At 42.6% G+C, this 21,324-nt stretch overlaps 1 protein-coding gene across 12 annotated transcripts in view; it reads right to left on the bottom strand.

The window, feature by feature from the left end:
* MECOM (MDS1 and EVI1 complex locus) overlaps positions 1–21,324 on the bottom strand; it is a 337,790-nt gene that overhangs the window by 55,539 nt on the left and 260,927 nt on the right. For 7 of the 12 annotated variants that reach the window (XM_056849692.1, XM_056849695.1, XM_056849697.1 and 4 more), the window contains 4 exons: positions 8,195–8,297; positions 7,861–8,077; positions 3,046–3,193; positions 1,369–1,525 (listed from right to left, as the gene is read on the bottom strand). In XM_056849692.1, the coding sequence (XP_056705670.1) occupies positions 1,369–1,525; positions 3,046–3,193; positions 7,861–8,077; positions 8,195–8,243 (571 nt within the window). In that variant the 5' untranslated portion in view covers positions 8,244–8,297. The remainder of the gene's footprint in view (positions 1–1,368; positions 1,526–3,045; positions 3,194–7,860; positions 8,078–8,194; positions 8,298–21,324) is intronic. The other 5 variants (XM_056849698.1, XM_056849699.1, XM_056849700.1 and 2 more) reach the window with 1 other exon arrangement.

Raw genomic sequence — 21,324 nt, 5'->3', positions numbered from 1 at the left:
TGCAGTGAGTGAGAGGAAGAAGTGTGTGATCCTGAGGCTCGTTTGTGGTGGAAAGTGCTCTCAAGTCACAGCCTATGGCAACCTCATAGGGTTGTCAAGGGAAGAGACAGAGGTAGTTTGCCATTGCCTGCCTCTGTGTAGAGACCATGGACTTCCTTGGTGGGCTCCCATCCAAGTACTAACTAGGGCTGACCCTGCTTAGCTTGTGAGATCTGATGCGATTGGGCTAGCCTGGGCCATCTAGATCAGGGTGAAGCTCGTTTACAAAGTGCCAAAAACCTGATTACATCTGATCCAGCGCATGAAACGGTAAGCTTCTAGTCATTCAAGCCAAATAGGACATGACCACTACTCCACTATTATGTAACACAGGAACAGCCATTGCATTCACAACAGTGGGCTACTTTAAAGGTTCCCGTTGCAGGGAACAAAAGGTATCAGGAGCAGACTGGCTATTTAAGAGGGAAAATGTTCTTCCTTGGAGGGCCACTGGAGGCCAGAAGCATGCAGAGCAAAGCCCCAGTAGCTCTATCAGTGCTGCAAGGGCCATTCAGCTAAGACCTGGTCAGTAGTACCAACAAGAGTGAGTTGACAGTCACTATTGGCATCACCGGCCGGGTCTGGACTGAGTGGGAAGGGTTATTCCTAGGGTTGCCAACCTCGAGGTGGTGGCTGGAGATCTCCCGCTATTACAACTGATCTCCAGCTGATTCTCCAGTTCCCCTGGGGAAAATGGGCACTTTGGCAGGTGGACTCTATGGCATTGAAGTCCCTCCCCTCTCCAAACCCCGCCCTCCTCAGGATCCACCTCTAAAATCTCCAGGTAATTCCCAATCCAGAGCTGGCAACCCTAGTTATTCAGCCTGGCTTGTCCTGGGCCATTTTAACTTCCCACTTGGCCCCCCGAAAAGCACCAGGGAGATACCAAATAAATTCCATCATGCCAAGGGCCCCACAGTACTAGAGTGATAAGCTAAATCGTCTCTACATTTCTTTAGGGAACACTAAAGATCATATTTGCTTTGGGGGGTGAAGACGTTGTGTTAAAACTTGAAATTATACTGCTTGTGAATTGGTAGGTTGGAGTCCAAAATTATACCTCCTAGACGAGTCTTCCAATGCTTCTTGAGCAAAGTCACATACAACAGAGATTGATAAAGGATAAGTAAATGGCCTGCCAGGGTCCTGATCTTGCACAAACACAATGGCTGGCTCTTCCGGTCCCAGGCCCCATGAAGCCAAAGCTTTTTAGACCCTTTGATTTCAATGGGAGATTTAATCTTTCAGAGAGAGCATGCTTATCTGAGTGTGCTTCTTGCTTGAAAACAGAAAAGACACAGAAGCTGAGTGGTTAAGCAAGAGACTTACATATAAAAGGCTTGACACTGCTGTGGATATGTTTGTGCTGTTTGAGGCCTGAAGAAGTGGCAAATGTTTTGCCACACTCTGGACAAGCGTGTGCACGAGCCCCAACATGCTGCGAACGTATATGCCTCTGGAGGTTGCTGGGGTCCGTGAAAACCTGCTAGGAAATGAGTACTGATTAAACAAGAAACTTTGATGCATACAAGGGGGTTGGGGGGGGGGGAACAGCAATTTCATAAGACTATACAGGAACTAAGATGGGCAAAATTGGGGGAAAGGACAAGAGGTTTTCCTTCTTCTTTGATTGTAAGTGGAAACAGCATCAGATCCATTTAAGTGTCATGGATACCGACCAAAGAACCCCAGAAACTTTATTCATAGAAGTAAGGTGCTGGGAACCTGTTGTAACAAATACTCCACACCATCACCAAATTACAACTCATGGGGGTTTGGAAGATGCCATAATGTCAACCAACTCGCAAATGGGTTTACATTTGTAGAGTAGAAGTATATAATCTACTCTACAACACAGAAAAGAAAATGTAGAATTTACAGCCATTATACTAAGAGCTGTCCTGAGAATAACCATCTTCTAACAAGGATATTTGTTTCATTACTTATTTAAGGAACATTTTTGCCTGCTTTTCTCATTGAAAGGACAAGTGTTGTATTTAGACAATATTGTTACTTTTATTGTTTATGCTTCAATATCACTCCAGTCAAGCTGACCGAAGCGACACACTATCTTTCTTACTGCTTTCTGACATCAGTTATTCATGCCTGATTTTGGGTTCCAGTGCTAAACTATGGCCCTGCACAGTTAATACTCAGGAGTTTTTACCTACATTCTTTACTCACAGCTCATCCTTGACCTCTTATAGCTATGGTGTGTATGTTTGTGTGTGTGTGTGTGTGTGTGTGTGTGCAGTCATTCTCATCTCTGGACTGCTGCAACTCCCTTGAGCATGAAACAAAGTGGTAGCCATCTTGGGTCATGACAATATGGCCCCTAGGGAATTTTCCTCACCTCATCTATAATTTCAAGGGCTTTGATAACCTTTATGGAATCAATCTCAGCAAGAAAAAAATTATATGCAAATATCAAAATACTACCAAAATAAATAGTATTTCCCAAGGCAAACTGATATAATCTCCTACAAATGGATCACTCCCATGCTTCAATTATGGCACTGAAACCATCTCATAAAGAAAGCATAATGCACTTTGGATTCTGTTGCATCAGCATGTTCTCATACATGCACAATATACAATCTGCCCTTCTCCCAAACTCTGAGAACCAGATACCACCATCAGAAGCCCCCTGTGATGTATCCATCGCTGGAATGTACCACCTTAGACTGTAGGTATGGTGGGCCTAACTCTTGAATGTTCCCTCACATTCAAAAAAAAATTTCCCTGCACATTCCAAAGAAGCATGTCACAGAGGACATTCTAGAATTTTCTTGGATATCTAGTGTTGTATGTTCAGAGTTATTTTTGTGTGTAAAAAAACCTTCAGATATTCAGTCCTCTACCTTTGGCATGAAGTGGTACAGCCCTGCAACTAATACATCATGGGAGGGTACTGATCATGTGTTTTGGTGTTAAAGCCTGTGTTAAATTTAATTCTTATGAAACATGCAACAAAAAAATCCCAGGCACCCTACAAATTCACTGTACCTTGGCACAATTTTCACATTCGTAGTGCTTCCCACTGTCATGTGACATCTGGTGGCGTATCAAGTTGGACTTCCAGTTAAAGGCTTTGGGACACTGGTCACACTTGTACTCTCTTTCTTCAGTGTGGGACAGCATGTGCTTTTCTAAGCTATAAAGATACATAAAGGAGTTAGGGCATATCAGAGATTTCTCCTGCTGTTCTCAAGAAATAGTGAGGAAAACAGATGTTATTAACAGAGCCACAGTCATTATAAAATAAATAAAATATTTAATTAGTTAAATCCTAGGAATGTAATGTTGTTGTAAATGTATCTTTACTGAATAACAGTGAATACGTATCTGAACACATGAAGCTGCCTTATACTGAATCAGACCCTTGGTCCATCAAAGTCAGTATTGTCTACTCTCCAGGGTCTCAGGTGGAGGTCTTTCACATCACCTACTCGCCTAGTCTCTTTAACTGGAGATGCCGGGGATTGAACCTGGGACCTTCTGCATGCCTAGCAGATGCTCTACAAACAGAGCCATAGCCCCTCCCCTAAAGTCTCTATTTAGAAGGTGACAGTGTTATTCATGCCCCACATAGAGTATTTCTTAGGTGGGAAGGGGGTCCCTAGGTGTTACTGTTTGTGTACAGTGAGCCCGAAATGTAGACAACTTGCTGAAGGTGTGGCCTGGCCAGTGCTTTGGCGGGAGACTTTCTGGGAGTCTTGGGGCTGCCACCTTGAGTTTTGTGATGAAAGAAAGGTAGGACAGAAAATGTATACTTCCCATTTATTTTTTGCACAGATTATAATATGGGAGATGCACTAGAACATTCACAAGAGTCACAAGAAAGGCTGAAAATTCCAAGGGTGCAACAAGAAATTATTTTATATATGAAACAACCTAATTGTTTTAGAAAGAATACTTTTGCAACAATTTATTTCTTCCTTAAATTAGAGAGGCGGCGGTGGTGGGAAAGTGCCGTCAAGTCACAGTTTATGGTGACCCCGTTGGGTTTTCAAGGCAAGAGACGTTGGGAGGTAGTTTGCCATTGCCTACCCCATAGGCTGAGAGGGAACTGTGACTGGCCCAAGGTCACCCAGCAGGCTTCATAAGGGGGAGTAAGGAGAGGAGGTAGATTAGAATTAAACCAACATTCATAATACATGCATTCCTTTTACTTATCTATATTGTCTCTAAGGGCTGGATAGTTATGGGAAAGTTTTTTAATTTACATTTTTCCAGTGTTCTTGAAGAAAACCCCTGTTCAAACAAATCCACACTGGATATCTAATGACTAGTAATTATTTTTTAGCAGGAGGGATTCTTGAGAACCTGCTTGGTGTAGTGTTTGAGAGGCAGACTCTAATCTGGAGAACTGGGTTTGATTCCCCACTCCTCCACATGAGCAGCAGACTCTAATCTGGTGAATTGAGTTTGTTTCCTCACTCCTACACATGAAGCCTGCTGGGTGACCTTGGGCTAGTCACAGTTCTCTCTGAATTCTCTCAGCCCCACCAACTTCACAAAGTGCCTGTTATGGGGAGAGGAAGGGAAGGCCATTGTAACTTTGAGACTCCTTAAAGGTAGAGAAAAGTGGAGTATAAAAACCACCTCTTCTTCTTTATCCTTGTTTTTAATCTGCTGCTAGTTCTTTAATACTTGCAGCTCTTTAGTTTGTTTTATTGCTATTGGATTGGATACAAAGACTTCCCACTCTCAAAGATGGTTGACAAAAGCAGCTCTCCGGAGAGAGAGAACGTCTTTAGGTGTGTGCTGCTGCTACACCATGAGTGAACACAGCCAATACACCTTTTCAACGACGTGAAAAAGTGAAGATGCTTGATTTGGTATCTTCACCACCACTAACATCTACCAATCTATTGGGATATGGTTGTTCTTAGCTATGTTCTATCCACTGACTGTTCTATAAACCCAAGAGAGTGCGATTTATTTCTTTTGAATCTCTTCAAAGATTTATCTGTCACTATTGCATTTAGCAATGAGTCATGTTTCTCATCTTAGTTAATATGACTGTTGTTTTCTTTCCTAATATTTCATGTCAAATTTACTGTTGCTTTCACTGTTATTCCTCCATGCAGATTTAAAGAAATTCTTTAGGGAGTGGGTTTCTATTAATTAGACATGCTCATAAGCATGCAGATATGCCAGCAATCTCAGCATCCATCTCTCAGCTTTTTTGGGATATATATTGCTATATTCTTCTGCCTTCAACTGTTCCGGTCATAGGCTTTTAAATAATTTAAATGTTGTTCAGCCAGGCTGCCTTGGGTATTATTTTCTACCTTTTCTCTCTCACTCCAGCAAAACAATTTATGATTTCTCTTCATCTGATTTTTTTTTGGACTTTACTTCATGCCTTTAATACCCTTTAAGGTCTTCCCAGAGGATGAGTTTTCAGCTCAAGAAAAGCAGTTGCTGCCCATCCATTGGGTAAAGTCCAGACATCTTCCCTCAAGGGTTGTGTTTTTCTTGCAGGGGGCATTTCTTGGACCCAAAGTTCAATTTCTGAGTCTGCACCTAATCAGGGTAGGGGCCATAGTTCAGTGGCAGAGGATGTTTTGCAGACAGGTTCCCAGGTTCAGTCCCTGGCATCTCCACTTAAAGGGTCAGGGAGAAGGTGATGTGATGTTTCTCTGACTCAGAGTCTGGACAGCTGCTGTCGCTTGTATAGACAAAGTTCATTTTTTAAATCTGCACTTCCTCTCACACCTATCATCCTTACATTTACATGCACGTTAAGTATTTTAGATAAGGATCACAGCTAAACCTAAAAACCATCCCTGTCCCTGCCCATCACTACTAGCCTAAACTATTTTTTTTAGGGGAGAGGCTGTGGTTCAGTAGTACAGCCTCTACTCTAGCATGCAGAAGGTCCCAGGTTTAATCCTCGGCATCTCCAGTTAAAGGGACTAGGCAAGTAGGTGATGTGAAAGACCTCTGCCTGAGACCTTGGAGAGCTGCTGCCAGTCTGAGTAGACAATACTGACTTTGATAGACCAAGGGTCTGATTCAGTAGAAGGCAGCTTTCGTGTGTTCATGTATTTATGGACTATTCTGCAGTTGTGATATTGCCCTGTGGGCAGTTGACCTAATGAAGCACCATAGTACTAAGGCTGGCAATCAGCTGACCTACAAGAGCTTCACATTACAAGCCATATGGTCAGCTGATCTCTGGGAGCTGATGGGGCCAGGGGCTGGATAAGGTATGTTAAAAAGGATAATTTCTAAGAAAACACATTTTGGCTTTGGGTGATGGTCTTATGCTATCAGTCAGGCAAGCAAAGAGATACCCATGTAGCACCTAGGCTCTCATTTGGAGGTCCTTTTTTACACTATTGTCAAGTAAGGAGTTAAAGTTTTGATACCAGGTAATAAAAGCCCTTTTCAGAAATTCAAAAACTCTATAAAATCTATGCATGTGTTATCATGCCTTTGTACTCACTGTTTATGTGTGAACAAGAAGTAAACACATGTTTTCTATCTATGAGATCTGATACCTTCTGCATAAAATTTGTCAGTTCTGCCCACAAAGGAACTTTCCATGCATGGAGGCAGGTCGGATGGGGCTGGCAGTTATAATCCTTATCATGAGTGCTACATTTTAATGCAAGAGAAGCATCTTAATGTCCTAATTCCCAGCATTGTGTCCTAGTTCCCACGATTCTAACAAGGAAGGGCGGGGCTTCACTTTTCACAGGATTGTTTTCAAGATGCGTCCAAGAAATTGCTTCCCTTTGCTTCCAGCCTATGCGTATACATACGGGAATACTTGGCCTTGGACGAAATGGTTCTGTTAATAAGGAGAAGCCTCATGAGCCAAGCCCTTTCATGTATGGTGAGGGGGGGTGGGGAGGGGGAGGGGCCACAAGACCATAATTCTATCAAGATTACTGTAATTCCATGTGAAGGACCAAATCATGCATGAACTACAGTTTTCCCCCCAAAAGAACACAAATTAATTCATAAGATGAATGTACAGAGCAGTATCTATTCTAAAAAAAAATTAAAACACTAATGTACCACATTAGTCCAAATACACACACACACACACACACACACACACACACACACACACATAAGACACAATTTATTTTGTTTGTGGTATGTCGGGGGAATGAGCCTTGCAGCAAACTACATCTTCTCTTCCTTATCACTGGAAATTTTACTCTGCCTGCTAGTGGGACAAGGCCAAAGCTCAGGGGTAGAACCCATGTTTTGCATGCAGTTCTCAGGTTCCTGAAATCACCTGTTAAAGAATCTCAGGTGACAGGTGCTGGAAAAGATCTTTTTCTACCTGAAGATAATTTTCAAGTGGGTAGCTGTGTTGGTCTGCAGTAGAAAAGCAAAATTCAAATCCAGTAGCCTCTTAAAGACCAACGATGTTTTCCAGTGAAGAAGAAGAAAAAGAAGAAGAGTTGGTTTTTATATGCCGACTTTCTCTACCACTTAAGGAAGAATCAAACCGACTTACAATCACCTTCCCTTCCCCTCCCCACAACAGACACCTGTGAGGTAGGTGGGGCTGAGAGAGTGTGACTAGCCCAAGGTCACCAAGCTGGATTCATGTGTAGGAGTCTTCTGGACTCAAGTCATGCCTTTCTGTACCTGAGATCCTGGGGGGGGGGGGGGTCCTACCATGAATCAGAATGAACAATATTGAGATAGATGAACCAATGTATAAAGCAGTTTCTCAAGCTCACTCTGTGGCTTTTGATATTTGCCTAAATTAGTCCAGATGTTGAAAACATTTCAGAAATCTGACAATCTCTGCATAGTTGCTTTCATTTTAAAACGCCTGATTCCTACCTTTGTACATCCGAGAACACTTGATCACACTCTTTGCACTCTTGGATGTCTTGCATATCATGGAGATCATTCTCCTTGTCAAGCTTTGGCTGAAATTCCTCTTCTACCATAGAAAATGCTGAGTGAGGTGTGCTGCATGGGAATTTCTGATGGTCCACCAGTTCTGCCTTGGACTCAAACAGCTGATCACAGTCTTCGCACCGATACTGACGCTCCTCTGTAAGGCAAATTGGTCATTGTTCTCAATAGGCCTCCACAAATGCAAGGAGTTAAGCATTGAATATTAGGGAAGTTCGGGTGTAAAATGTGTTAAGTGCCATAAGAAATTGCTGACCATGAATGTCTGGAGCCATTGTTTCATGCGAATAGTCTTCGGTCTTCATGAACAGAAGGAGTTCTTCCCCAGGTTCAATGTCTCTTACTACTCTGTAATATATCTGAAAAACAGAATTGCAACAAGTGGCAATAAGCACACAATAACCGATGCGATTTTCCTATAGTAATATTTATTTAGGTGTTTCTAGAAAGTCTTCTGTTCCAAGCACAGACATGAGGTCAAATTAGCCACAACTATAGTAAAGGGTAGAGGAGTCTTATCGTGTAGGGGCTGGCCTTAACTCAGTGCTCATTCTGTTTTCTTCATGATTGCTTGTCATTCGGATTTGATGCCACCCCAAAAACCATCCAGCTGTGGCATGAGAAGAAAATATCTAAAATAAATAACGAATGAGTAAAAAGAGGTCCTGCATAGCTGTGCTGTTTCCCAAGAAAAACCCCAAAACAAAAACCCTTATCATCCTGTTTATCAAGACCAATCTAAATGACACAAGCTTTTTGTGTTCTCCAGAACTCAAATGGTACAGCAGATACGTTGTATACAAAAGTCCCACAGATTCAGTATCTGGAATGTCCAGTTTATACAAGAATCTCAGGTAGTAGGACTGGGAATGTCTTCTACCTGAGACCTTGGAAAGCTGTAGTAAACACTACTGAGCGAGATGAACCAGTGGTCTGGCTCAGAATAAGCTGATTCATATGTTCACAGGGTAGAGATTTGCTGAATATTTCCTGGACTGATCCCAAAGCTGTTTTTCTTTGTTCTTATGCAGTGAATATATATATATATTTCCTTCAAGAAACATGTTGGAAAACATGCTGTGTGACAAACAGAAGATTGTTAATGCCCTCTGTAAATTCACAAACCTTTCCTTAATATGAACTGTACAGGCAATTGACTGAAAAAAAACCCACAAACAATTTCTTTACAGGTCTGCCAATGGGGTGACAGATGTATTCAAACACAACATTTTTTTTTACATTTACAACCTAAGGACATAATACACATGGCTTGACTTTTCTCTCAGTTTTCAGAAGCAGAGGTGAATGGTAATTCCATGGAGGCAGTCATTATGAAGCCAAGTGCAGAAGGAGAATCTAGCCAAAGCTTGGATCCTATGACTGTATTCCGCACATATTGGACAGCCTCCACTGTGGAACACAGTTCTTCTGCCGCTGGCACTTCCACTCACAAAAGGGCCCGTTGAAAATCACTGATGTGGTGCAAAAGGAAGTCCTAGCAGCAGATGAAGTGTGCTTTACAGCAGAGTACAAAGGGACTGCAGTCATAAGATCCAAGCCCCATATTGTAAGCACTGGGAATCATTGAATCAATCATAAACAACAACTTATGTAAGCAGAAAAGCTGGATAGCACTCAGAAGTGCCTGAACAATGTGGACCATGGGAAGGTACCCCACCATCTGGATGCCTCAGTCCAGCATAAGTGGAAGAGAGAAGCCATAGCCCCATGACAGAAGATCTCAAGTTCAGTCCCTAGCATTTCTACATAAAGGATCTCAGGGAGCAAATGCTGTGAAAACCATCTCTGCCCAAACTCCAGAGAGCCACATCCAAGTAGAGTAGACAATACTCAGTATGGTTGACCTGGAGGAAATGGCAGCTTTAAAGGATGGACTCTGTGGCAGTAAACCCTGCTGAGACCTAGGGTTGCCAACCTCCAGGTACAAGCTGGAGATATCCTGCTATTACAAATGATCTCCAGCCGATAGAGATTAGTTCACCTGGAGAAAATGGCTGCTTTGGCAACTGGACTCTAGGGCATTGAAGTCCTTCCCCTCTCCAAACCCCACCCTCCTCAGGCTCCACCCAAAAAAATTGCCGCCGGTGACAAAGAGGGACCTGGCAACCCTACTGAGACCCCTCCCCTCCCAAACCCCACCCTACCCCCAAATCTCCAGAAATTTCCCAAACTGGAGTTGGCAACCCTAATACTGGCTAGATGTCTCAATAGTCTCACTCGGTATGAGGCAATTTTGTCCGTCTACATGGTTTTTCCCCCTTGCATTTTGAGCCTTTCTGGCACTGCTGAAAATATTTTAAATATATAATCCACCTCATCTCAAAGACTCAGGTGGATAACAAATTAAAAAAGCATTATACATGGCCAAATCAAAGAGTGTAAAATTCAAGCCCTGAGATATAACTCCCCAAAGTTGTCCCAAATATACTGCCTTAATCACCAAAAAGCTGGTAAAATGCCAAGGAAAAAGAATTACATAACTGTGGATAAGCCACTGAGCATGTTTCCAATTCACTGAGAAATCTAAAAACAGGTGCCAGTGTGAATTGAACTTCATGTCTCCCCCTCCCCTGACAAATGGAAGTTCTAAACTGGGAATAAACCAAGGTTTAGAATCCCAGTTTGTGGGGAAACAACAAACTCCAGTTGGCCCAGACAACTGTATTTAGACATCATGGTAAATAGCATGAAATGTATGCAACAAGATCTTTGCTCCCCTAATAATAGCCTTCACTAAGCCTTTCCAACTCCAAACTACTTTTTCTAGAGCTGCCCCTCAGGAGCCTGGAATAAATCCTAGCTAGGTTCTAATAAGAATTTAAGAGGAACATTATCCATAATGTATTCAAGAGCATCATGCACTCAAGACTGCATTCTAGCTGTATCTGAAGAATGAACTGTGACTCACTAATAGCCCATTCCTGAAATGCGCCACCGGCCCGACCCAAAGGCCTTAGGAGGCCGACGAAGGCCTTTGCCAGTGCAAGGGCCCACCCCACCAGCGCCCGGAAGGCACACGCTGGTGTTAGTGGCTCCAGCGCCGGTGTGCAGGCCCAGCTGCCCGTCTCCAGCTGCTGGCACAGGCCGCAGCGGCGCTCCAGCGTCCCGGGAGGCATTCCCGGGGCGTTCTGGCTCTGGCCAGGTGGTGGGGCTGATGTTAGTCGGCCTCTTGAGCCATTTTGGCTCAGGAACGCCCCTTTTTTTATTGTAGAGATATGCCACCTTTTAGGTTTTTGGCACCGGGTGGAGGTTTCGGCAGTGCCAAAACCTCCATAGGAGGCAACACCATTGAGTTGCCTCCTAAGCCCGGTGCAGGCATTCCTTTCAGGAATGAGCTGAAAAGCTCATACCCTGCCAGAAATGTTGTTAGGTTTTAAGGTGTTACTGGACTCCTACTCTTTTCTAATGCACTCAAGAGGACATCCTAAGTTGTGATCAGCTGAGGCCTTTACAAATGTTCTTAACAAACAAGATTGGTTCACCTAGAAACGAAACTGCATTACAGACAATTGTTTTCTTAGGCATGCTCAAAAACTGGGGTCTACAACCAATGGAGGAGGAGGAGGAGTTGGTTTTATATGTCGACTTTCTCTACCACTTAAGGAAGAATCAAACTGGCTTACAATCACCTTCCCTTCCCCTCCCCACAACAGACACCCTGTAAGGTAGTTGGGGCTGAGAGAGCTCTGAGAGAGCTGTGACTAGCCCAAGGTCACCCAGCTGGCTTCATGTGTAGGAGTGGAGAAACCAACCCTGTTCATCAGATTAGCGTCTGCAGCTCATGCGGAGGAGTGGGGGAATCAAACCTGGTTCTCCCGATTAGAGTCCACCGCTCCAAACCACTGCTTTTAACCACTACACCACGCTGGTGAACCAAAACTGGGCACAGTATGGAATCAAATATGGCTCTTCGGAAAAGAAAAGCAAATCTTTAAGTTAAGATACACTGGAAAAATAGGTGGGGCGCTAGAATAACCAGCTAGATTCAAGTCCAGTAGCACCTTACAGACCAACAAAATTTTGAGAGCCAACGCTCCCCTCCATCAGATAGAATAACCAATATGCGAAGGGAATAGCAGGCAAAGTTTTTTGATGGGACTAAAGGTCTTCTTAGAGACGCTTTACAGAAAGGGAAATGGCAGGTGAACAGCTGGCAAGTGCGAACCACACACAGATCTATGACAGCGCACTAAAACAACTGCACTGGGTGCTCCTGTGTATATTTATTGTGAGGCCTCATGTACGCCGCTTCCTACTCACAACAACCAGTGTTTGGGCTGTGGAAACGTATCGGCCAACATGTCCATTACCAGTTATGCTAAATTGAACATTTTCAGTTCTGCAAAAAACAGGCTTTCTTATCCTGTCTCTCTGTCGACCTCTGGCTCTGAATTATGACATTGTTTGGCTCCTTTAAGCGTAAATCGTCGCAGGGCCCCTGCTCTAAAAAAAAAAGTGTGGGAACTCTGCTAAACACAAGTGCCCAAGGCGTCGATCCTGTCTCACGAAGCAAGTTAATTTCTGAAAGCTTTAGTTAACCTGTTCTTTTATCAAAAGAGACAAAACTCTGCAGCAGCTATTGAAACCGGAAGGATACAATAACTGAGAGGGAAAGGGTGTTAAGAAGAAGCAACCGCTTTATAATGTAACTCCCAGAATGATTTCTGAGAGAGGAGAGACTCCGGTCTCTGTCACTGATGACCGGGGCAAACTTCCCCAGCCCACAAAACTCTTGACTTAATAGTCGTGCACTTTTATACTAACTCCAGTAGGTGGCTCTAAAACCTTATTATTTTCTCAGAAGAGGCCCTGACCACAACTATGCGCTGAACCCCCCCCCCCAAAAAAAACCCCACTACAAATAACCTAATGAAGAGTATTACATTTCTTCACATTTCTTTGCTTCTTCCTTTTCTTTTCTTCTTCATTTTTGCCAGTTCTTTGCTTTGCTTATTTTCAGAACTACCCTCTCAGTCGCCTGGAGATGGCGTGTCCCCTGTGCCGTGATGTGGGGTAAATCTGCATGACCACACCATTTCCAGAGGGCAGCCTCATCATGGCTGCTTCTCCATAGACAAAAGTCTGCAGGAGAAAAGGCGTTTTATCAATCAAATATTCTGGCCGCCAACTTGTTAGCTGTGGGCTTTCCCAGGGAAAATAGGGAGTAAGAGTTTCTCAAGGTTCCCTTCCCCAATACTGGGAGCCAGCATGGTGTAGTGGTTAAGAGCGGTGGTTTGCAGCGGTGGACTCTGATCTGGAGAACCGGGTTTGATTCCCCGCTCCTCCACGTGAGCGGCGGAAGTTAATCTGGTGAACTGGATTTGTTTCCCCACTCTTCCACACAAAGCCAGCTGGGTGACCTTCGGCTAGTCACAGCTCTCTCCGCCCCACCTTCCTCACAGGGTGTCTGTTGTGGGGAGGGGAAGGGAGCTGTTTTGAGTCTCCCTTAACTGGTAGAGAAAGTCAGTATATAAAAACCAACTCTTCTTCTACTGTCAACTCCTTTTTCTTCCTTGAGGTCTCCAAAGCCAAAGCTCTCTCGGCCAAACCATCTTTTGGGTTTATAATATGTATATTTTTTCCTTTTTCCACACATACACAAAAGATAAATGCTTCCAAGTAGCATGTTTCGTTCTGGAAATCTATTTCCCTCAAGAACACAATGGCATTCTCTCCACAATCTGAATTACTTCTTTTGTTGGCAGCTCTCAAAAGTTTAAGTTATTAGCTTCCTTCCCAACAGCATGCTGACATTTGAATGGTGACATATTAGAACTTCACAGCAAGGTCTCGCAAAGAAAAACCCTGCCTTAACACGTACGCCAAAAGCTTTTTTAAAAAGTTGGTTGTTTTTAAAGGAACGAAAACACTGTAATATTGCAGACTTTGTTCGGTCTGGTTCTGTTTGACTTAACCTGAACAAATAAAAAATAAGGGTGAAAACATAAGACCGATTCAACAAAGGTGCTGAAGCCAGCCAGCCGCGTCTCGCATTTCTAGGGGGGTTTGATTTACCGTATTATGAATTTTGCCTACTGTAACTCAGCATCCAAGGTAGAATCTAAGCCTGACAAGATAATGGCATGTCTGGATACCATACAAAGCAATCCTAAACTGAGGTACATCCTCTAAATCACTGGTTCCCAACCAGGGGTCCGCGAGAACTAAATTAAGGTCCGCTAAACAAAGTTATAAACCCATAATAAATTAATATTGACAATTAAAAGTTCTCTATTATAAAAATATATATTCAAATATATATTCAAATATTATTCTACGTTTAATGTTTAACTAACAGTTATGATTAGTTTATTTTCATATTCTCAGAATTTTTATTTTGAACCTTGGGGTCCCTGCACCGAACAAAAAAGTCCTAGTGGTCCCTGGTCAAAAAAAGGTTGGGAACCACTGCTCTAAATCTACTTAAATCAGTGGGCTTAGAAGGGTATATAACTCGGCTGAGGATGGCACTGATAATAAACTATCTCAAGACCCAATAGAATTAGAGTTTAAGGGTCAGAAAGAGAGAGAAAAACCACTCACTTCATAATCCTCAACACATTTGGACTGGGATTTGGCTCCTGGCTGCATCCTAACCATTGGGTTTAGGATGAGGGGCCAGAAATGAATCTAGACTGAAATCAAATGAATAGGATTGCCAGCTCTGGGTTGGGAAATATCTGGAGATTTTGGGGGAGGAACCTGGGAAGGACAGGTTTTGGGGAGGGGAGGATTCTCAGCAGGGTATAATGCCATAGAGTCTACCCTTCAAAGCAGCCATTTTGTCCAGGAGGACTGAGCTTGGTCATCTGGAAATCGCTTGTAGAAGAACATCTCCAGGTGATACTTGGAGGTTGGCAACCCTACTAATTAATCTATAGTGGCCAACCAGATGCATCCAAGAAACCCACAAGCAGGGCTTGAAGACAATAGGCATACATAAGAAGTCCATCCCATCCAGCATCCTGTTTTGTACAATGGGCCACCTAGATGCCTTTAGAAAACCACAAGGATGGCAGAAAGGCAATCGCCCTCCCTTTCCTCAGTTGTCTTCCAGCATCTGGTATCTAGAGGCATACTGCCACTGCACATGGATAGGCCTGTCCTCCATATATTAAATTATTTTTTAAAAAGAAATCTAAGCTAGTGGCCATAGCCATGTCTTGTGGCAGCGAATTCCATTAGCTAAATAATATGCATTGTGTGGGAAACAGACTTTCTTTGGTCCTTCCTGAATGTGCAGCAATCAGGTTCATTGGGTGGCTTGTATTATGAGGAGAGATGGAAAAAACAGTTTCCCCCATCTGCTTTCTACCACACTGTGGTAGAAAGTAATCGTACTAATCACTAGTAATCGTACTAATTTCTAGCAAGTGCTCCCCCTTACTCATCCCAGTTTTTGTGGTTCTTTTCCTGGAACACCCATAAGGCATTTCCTTGTTTTTTCCAGCAAATATGTATAGCAAGTGAGTTCCATGATAATATTTGAGGGGGGGGAGGGATATATGGTGACTACAGTAGCATGGGTAGGGTTGCCCACTCTGGGCTGGGAAGTCCTGGAGATTTGGGGGCAGAACCTGGGGAGGGTGGGGCTTTGGGAAATGAGGGAGCTTTCACCTTCAGATGCAGCCATTTCCCCCAGGGGAACTGACCTCTGTAGTCTGGAGATCAGTTGTAATTCCAAGAGAACTCCAGCCCCCACCTGGAGGCTGGGGACACCAACTGTTAGGTTGGCATAAAGGGCATTTGAAAAGGTGACTGAACATGAATGGCAAAAAGGAGACCACCGCTTTAATTGGACTCGAGCTCTTTCTCAGCTTTAGCTTGATATTTGTTGCACCTTATGAAAACAGGACTCAAACTGAGCCAGCCCGACAGGAGCAACCGCTGCCCTTCTGCATGCTTCCCCATACAGCTCCACTAATGCACCTCAAGCCCACTGCACGGAACATAATTTTCTCATGAGCAGATACTGCCAATTGTGACAAATGTTGCTGTGAGCTGGTGATGTGGACTTTGATTCACTAGGGGCCAGGTTGGGACAACCAAATTCATTTGATCCGAGGCTGAAACAGATTTAAGTAAGGCCGGCTTTTAAGTCCTGCAAATAAATCTGATGTCAACATCGCATGCACTGAATATTTGCTTTAAGCAACGTTTGCTTTTCCATTTATTAAGATAAATGTATTTAAATCTGACTTTTCTCCAGAAGTCTAATGGCCTCGGTGCATTTGAAAGGGAATGGTAAGTTATGGTCTGATCAGCACAAGACATGACTGAATTGCTGACTTACAAAGTCTGGGAAGAAGGAGGGCAAGATGTCCAGGTTGTACACAATAGCTCTGAGATGCTTTTTTTTAGTTGTTCCTTTGGATTTCATTGAAGTCCCAAATGGCTGACCTTACAGTGGTAAGCAAACAACCAAAACACAGGAGTTTCTCTTTACTGAAAAGTAGGGTTGCCAACTTCCAGGTTCCTTCCACTGGAGGAAAGTGCCTCTGTTAGTGGAACAGATCTGCAGGGTCTGAGTGCTTGATATTCTTCATCCCTAATACACAGGGAGGGCAACCTCCACCCTTGATGACCAGATAAGAAATGCATGCTGAGCTGGAAGGGTGAAGCTATTTCACATATTTTAATAGCGTGCAACTGTCATCATTTGCATCACATCCATTTGTTGTTGTGGCTTTCTCAAAGGAAACAGTTTGACATTTTTTTCTTTGAAATGACAAGAAGGGGGAGACCCAGTACATTTTCTAAGGGAATAAAATGTTGCCAGTTAATCACAAGGCTTCCAAAATATGTCATTAACAACTGTCCTGCTGTGTCAAAGGTCAACTGAGTCCGGTATTGTGATTCCAAAAATGGACAGCCAGGGAAGCTCAAAACCAGGACTTGAATGCAATGCTTCTTCCCAATTTTCTGTCCTCAGTATCTGCTATTCAGAGGTATACTTCTCCTGCAAAGGGAAGTTCTTCTTCGCTATCCTGGACTGATGGCCTTACAATTTCTGGACATGCAAGCACAATATCTATTTAATAACTTGCCTAAAATGCCTATGTCCAAGTTGCAATTTAACAGGATTTAAATTAGAACAGGATGAAATTACATACAATATTATGTCGCTGGCAGTTTTAATTTGGTTGAAACAGGCATTCCTAATGTTACATGGTTCTTCCTCTTCTTTTTTATTTGAAAGCATACAGAATTACTCTCTTGTGAAAGGCAGGGAAATTTCTTCTTCACCTAATATAATTGGAAAGGTCTTTCCAAAAAAACCCACAGAAAACCTATGGAATACCAGCAACAACTAGAGCCAAAATGAGTACTTCGTGAAAATAAGAGTCGATAAATTACTTGCAACAGGTATCCAATTCATATTAGGCTCTCCATGTCCTCAGATTCAAACCTCAGAGTATTTATTCCATAGTGCTTTGACTTCAAAATGGTATTTCTCAATATGTGAGTAATACGATGTGATACTTACTTGTTGTCCCAAACCATCAATTGTACAGTGGCCCTTCATAAGAGGGACTATTACATTTATAAGATGACCTCTAAAACTTCAGAGAGGTCTACAGAGTGGTGGAACAGACATTTTCCATGTCAGAAAGATGAGATGGCCACTTCTTGATATTATAGATGAACACATGTCATCTGGTGGGGGTACTAGCTGGGAATTTCTAAAAAGAAAGGAGTTAAAGCTAAGACAAACCTGAGAAGCCACACTTTCTTCCTCAGCCACACTTTCTTCCCTTCCTAATTTCAGATATGGCTATGTGAATTCACTTGAATCCCTGGCATCTCCAGTTAAAGGGACCTGGCAAGTAGGTGATGTGAAAGACCTCTGCCTGAGACCATGGAGAGCCTCTAACAAACTGGGTACACAGTGCTGACTTTCATGGACCAAGTGTCTTATTCAGTAAAAGGCAGCTTCATGTGTTCATGTGTTCACTGAAGAGTAAAAGAAGCACTATCTCATAGGAAAATGTGAAGATGCCATATGCAAAATCAAGCCACTTATCTGTCTAGCTCAGCATTATCTCTTTTGACCCTAAAATGCCAAACCAGTCAAATGGGAGAACCTTACTTTAAAAAAAAAAAAACCAACACAATTACTAACCATGTGAGGTCTCGATTCTGATCAGGGAATTTTGCTCAGTACATTCCCCATTTCTGAGATGTCAGCAAGCTGTACACTTTCAAGCCTATCTTTACTATACTAAGGACTAGAAACTTCATTTTTCTTTATTAAAAAAGGATCTCACACTTTGATTTTGCATGTTTCTTTTTATGCTTAGCAGGCTACATTTGGCTAGATTGACAGAAGTGTGAATTATGGAAGACCTTCCACCTATCCAGGAAGTTATAAGAAACAAAATAATAGATGAAAAATCATAATCTGAAAAGCAAGAAACGGAAAGAAAGGAGGATTCTTCCACTGTATCCTATTCAGGCTGCACAAGTCTGCTCAGATTGAAGTTCATTGTTGATTTTTTTACTTTGCTTAGAGCATTTCATTTGAATTCTCTTATTTACTGTTACATCATTCCATTGGCCTTTATGAAGTTCAGGAAAGGTTCAATAGAGCACAGCTAGTTCTGGGTAAGTGACAATCCATTTACATGTCTTGACAAAGTCTTAACACTTGATAACCAACAAATCTGTCACACTCAGTGCTGGAGAGGATCTGTACCTTCTTGTATCTGCAGTAAACCTTTTTATTCTCTAGTGTGCTGCACATTCAAAAAAACAGACTGGGCTAAGCAAAGGTGTCCCAGCCCTATTTTCAGTCCCACGATAGGCCCTGAAATACAAACCTGTGCAGCTTTCAAGCTGACGCAGAGTGGGGAGAGGGCACAGCTCAGTGGTATAATGTCTGCTTGGCATGCAGAACATGCCAGGTTCGATCCCCAGCCTCTCCAGTTAAAGGGCTTATATAGGTGATGCTGCCAGCTGAGAAGATAATACTGACTTGATGCACCAGCGAACTGAGGGGGTTACCGCATTATGTATTCCCAGTGATGTATTAAGAGTTTGAAAGTGTTATAAAAAACATCGCTTTAAAAGGGTTTTTGGATGCCACGGCTAAAAAATGGTTGGAAGACGTCTTCACAGCTAAAGGGGCCAAACAAAGTGCGAACAGTATTTTTTATAACAGTTTCAGACTCTTAATACATCGCTGGGAATACATAATGCGGTAACCCCCTGATTCAGTATAAGACAGCTTTCATGTGGGTTCTCAAGCACTTTGCCTCATCACTGAAGAGACATGAAGCTACCCTTCTACCCCCAGTCTTGTCAATCCTGGCAGCAGCTCTCCAGGGTCTTAGGTAGAGGTCTTTCACTTGAACCTTTTATGTGAAGATGCCAAGGATTGAATCAGGGGCTTCCTACGTGCAAAGCAAATGCTCTATCAGATGAGCCATGATGAAACAGAACCAGCCTTCACGCATCTGGGATTAGATTCAGACTTTGTGATTTCGTGGAAGGCTCGAGACCAAACACATCTTTACATACTGGAGCAAGACTTCAACATGGCTTAGCTCTAGAGCCTGATTTGAGACCAGACATTAGCCTTACAGCACATGGTATAATGATAAGGTTGCCAACCTCCAGGTGGTAGCTGGAGATCTCCCACTAATACAACTGATTTCCAGGTGACAGAGATCAGTTCACCTGGAGAAAATTGCCATTTTGGAAAGTGAACTCTATGGCATTATACCCCATTGAAGGCCCTCCCCAAACCCCACTCTCCTCAGGCTCCACCCCCAAATTCTCCAGGTATTTCTCAACCTGGAGCTGGCAACCCTATATAATGATGAAGAGTGCCTCGAGGACTGTGATACTGCCAAACATGCCCAACTCAGATTTTTCTGCAAATGCTCCCTCCAGGATGTTGGCAAATGTCTATTTCATGGAGATAAAAGCACAACACATGTTCAGAAAGGTGACTGCTATTACCATTATATAAGTAAGGGGGCAGCTTTAAAATCCATTACTGCTTTGAGAAAGTGACCCTTTCATCTCTATCACTGATGGAACCCCCCTATTTTTTATGAAATGTGTGAAACCATTAGTGTCATGTGTGTGTTTATACACACATTCACCACATATAGTGCCATAAATTTATAAAATCACCGGCTTTCGTTTGAATTTACAACACCTGTATTTCCCCTCTTTTAGCTACTCTGACTTCCACTGCAAGTTTTGCTCGTTTGATCAGTTGGAGCGTAATCCATAATAGCATAATAGTGTAAGGCTTATATCCCAAAGTGTAAAGCCTGAATGGTTTTACACTGAATGGACCTGATCTAGCTGCTAGTGCCGCTGACTGGTTTTCTTAACATCTCTGCCCCTTTTACCAACTTTGATCATAGCTGATTTTTTTAAAAAATAGGCAATCTAACTTATTTTGCTGAGAATGCCAGGCTGGACTCTGGCCATACTGGGCTGCCTAGTACTTATGCAAAGAATAGCTCTGTTTGCCACTTGTACTCTCATACACATCCCTCTCTCTGTCTGTGTCTTATATTCGCAACCCAGAACACAAAAATCAGTCTCACAGCTTCTTACTCACTGTAACTAAGACACATCTCTCTGACTTAACATATCTGACATCCATTTACACCTGGTTGGACCTGAGAAAAAGTACACAGGTAGGATCATAACTGAACTGCAGCCTTTTCCAAGTAACATAGTCCCATGTTCACTGAATTTAATGACCAGCACTGCAAACTTAAACACAAATAAATCCCACTGAACATATGTGGGATACTCTGAGCATGTGCATACCTCGATATAAAATTGCAGCCTTAAATGAATTTCCGATAATTTTAACCGTTCTGAAACAAAGAAATCAGGGAACTACTAAGTCTAAGTATTATTATTTTTTTTAAAAAAACAAAACTATTTAATCTGGCAGTGTTGGCAGGCTGTTCAGAGTATTTTCAGGCATGCTGTTTGTAAAACAAATGCAAAAACTTACACAGACATTCACACTCACATTCAAATTATTATTATTATTTTAAAAAACAGTCTTCCACTTTATATTCTGGGCTAACAAATTGTACACAGGTGCACACATAGCCCAAGAGAAACCAGAACAGTTTTTTCTTAAAGTCATAAGATAATTCTCACCAGAAGATTCTCACTAGATCACCAGCGGATCATAAAATAGAGGAAGGGAGAACAATGCTGTAAGCCACTTGCCACGGAGGAGCAAAGTAGGTTATAAATAAATTAAGAAATTAAAATAAAATAAAAACCAGCACTGACCTTAATGCACTCAGCGGCATAAGAGGAGGAGAGAAGATTAACTGGATGAATATTCTACCTCTGTGACCATTCAAAATCCAGAATTAA

The sequence above is a fragment of the Euleptes europaea genome, chromosome 5, assembly GCF_029931775.1.
Source record: "Euleptes europaea isolate rEulEur1 chromosome 5, rEulEur1.hap1, whole genome shotgun sequence".
In the NCBI taxonomy this organism is placed as follows: domain Eukaryota; kingdom Metazoa; phylum Chordata; class Lepidosauria; order Squamata; family Sphaerodactylidae; genus Euleptes; species Euleptes europaea.
The sequence above is the reverse complement of the archived record's forward strand: the minus strand, read 5'-3'. Positions and strand labels throughout refer to the sequence as shown.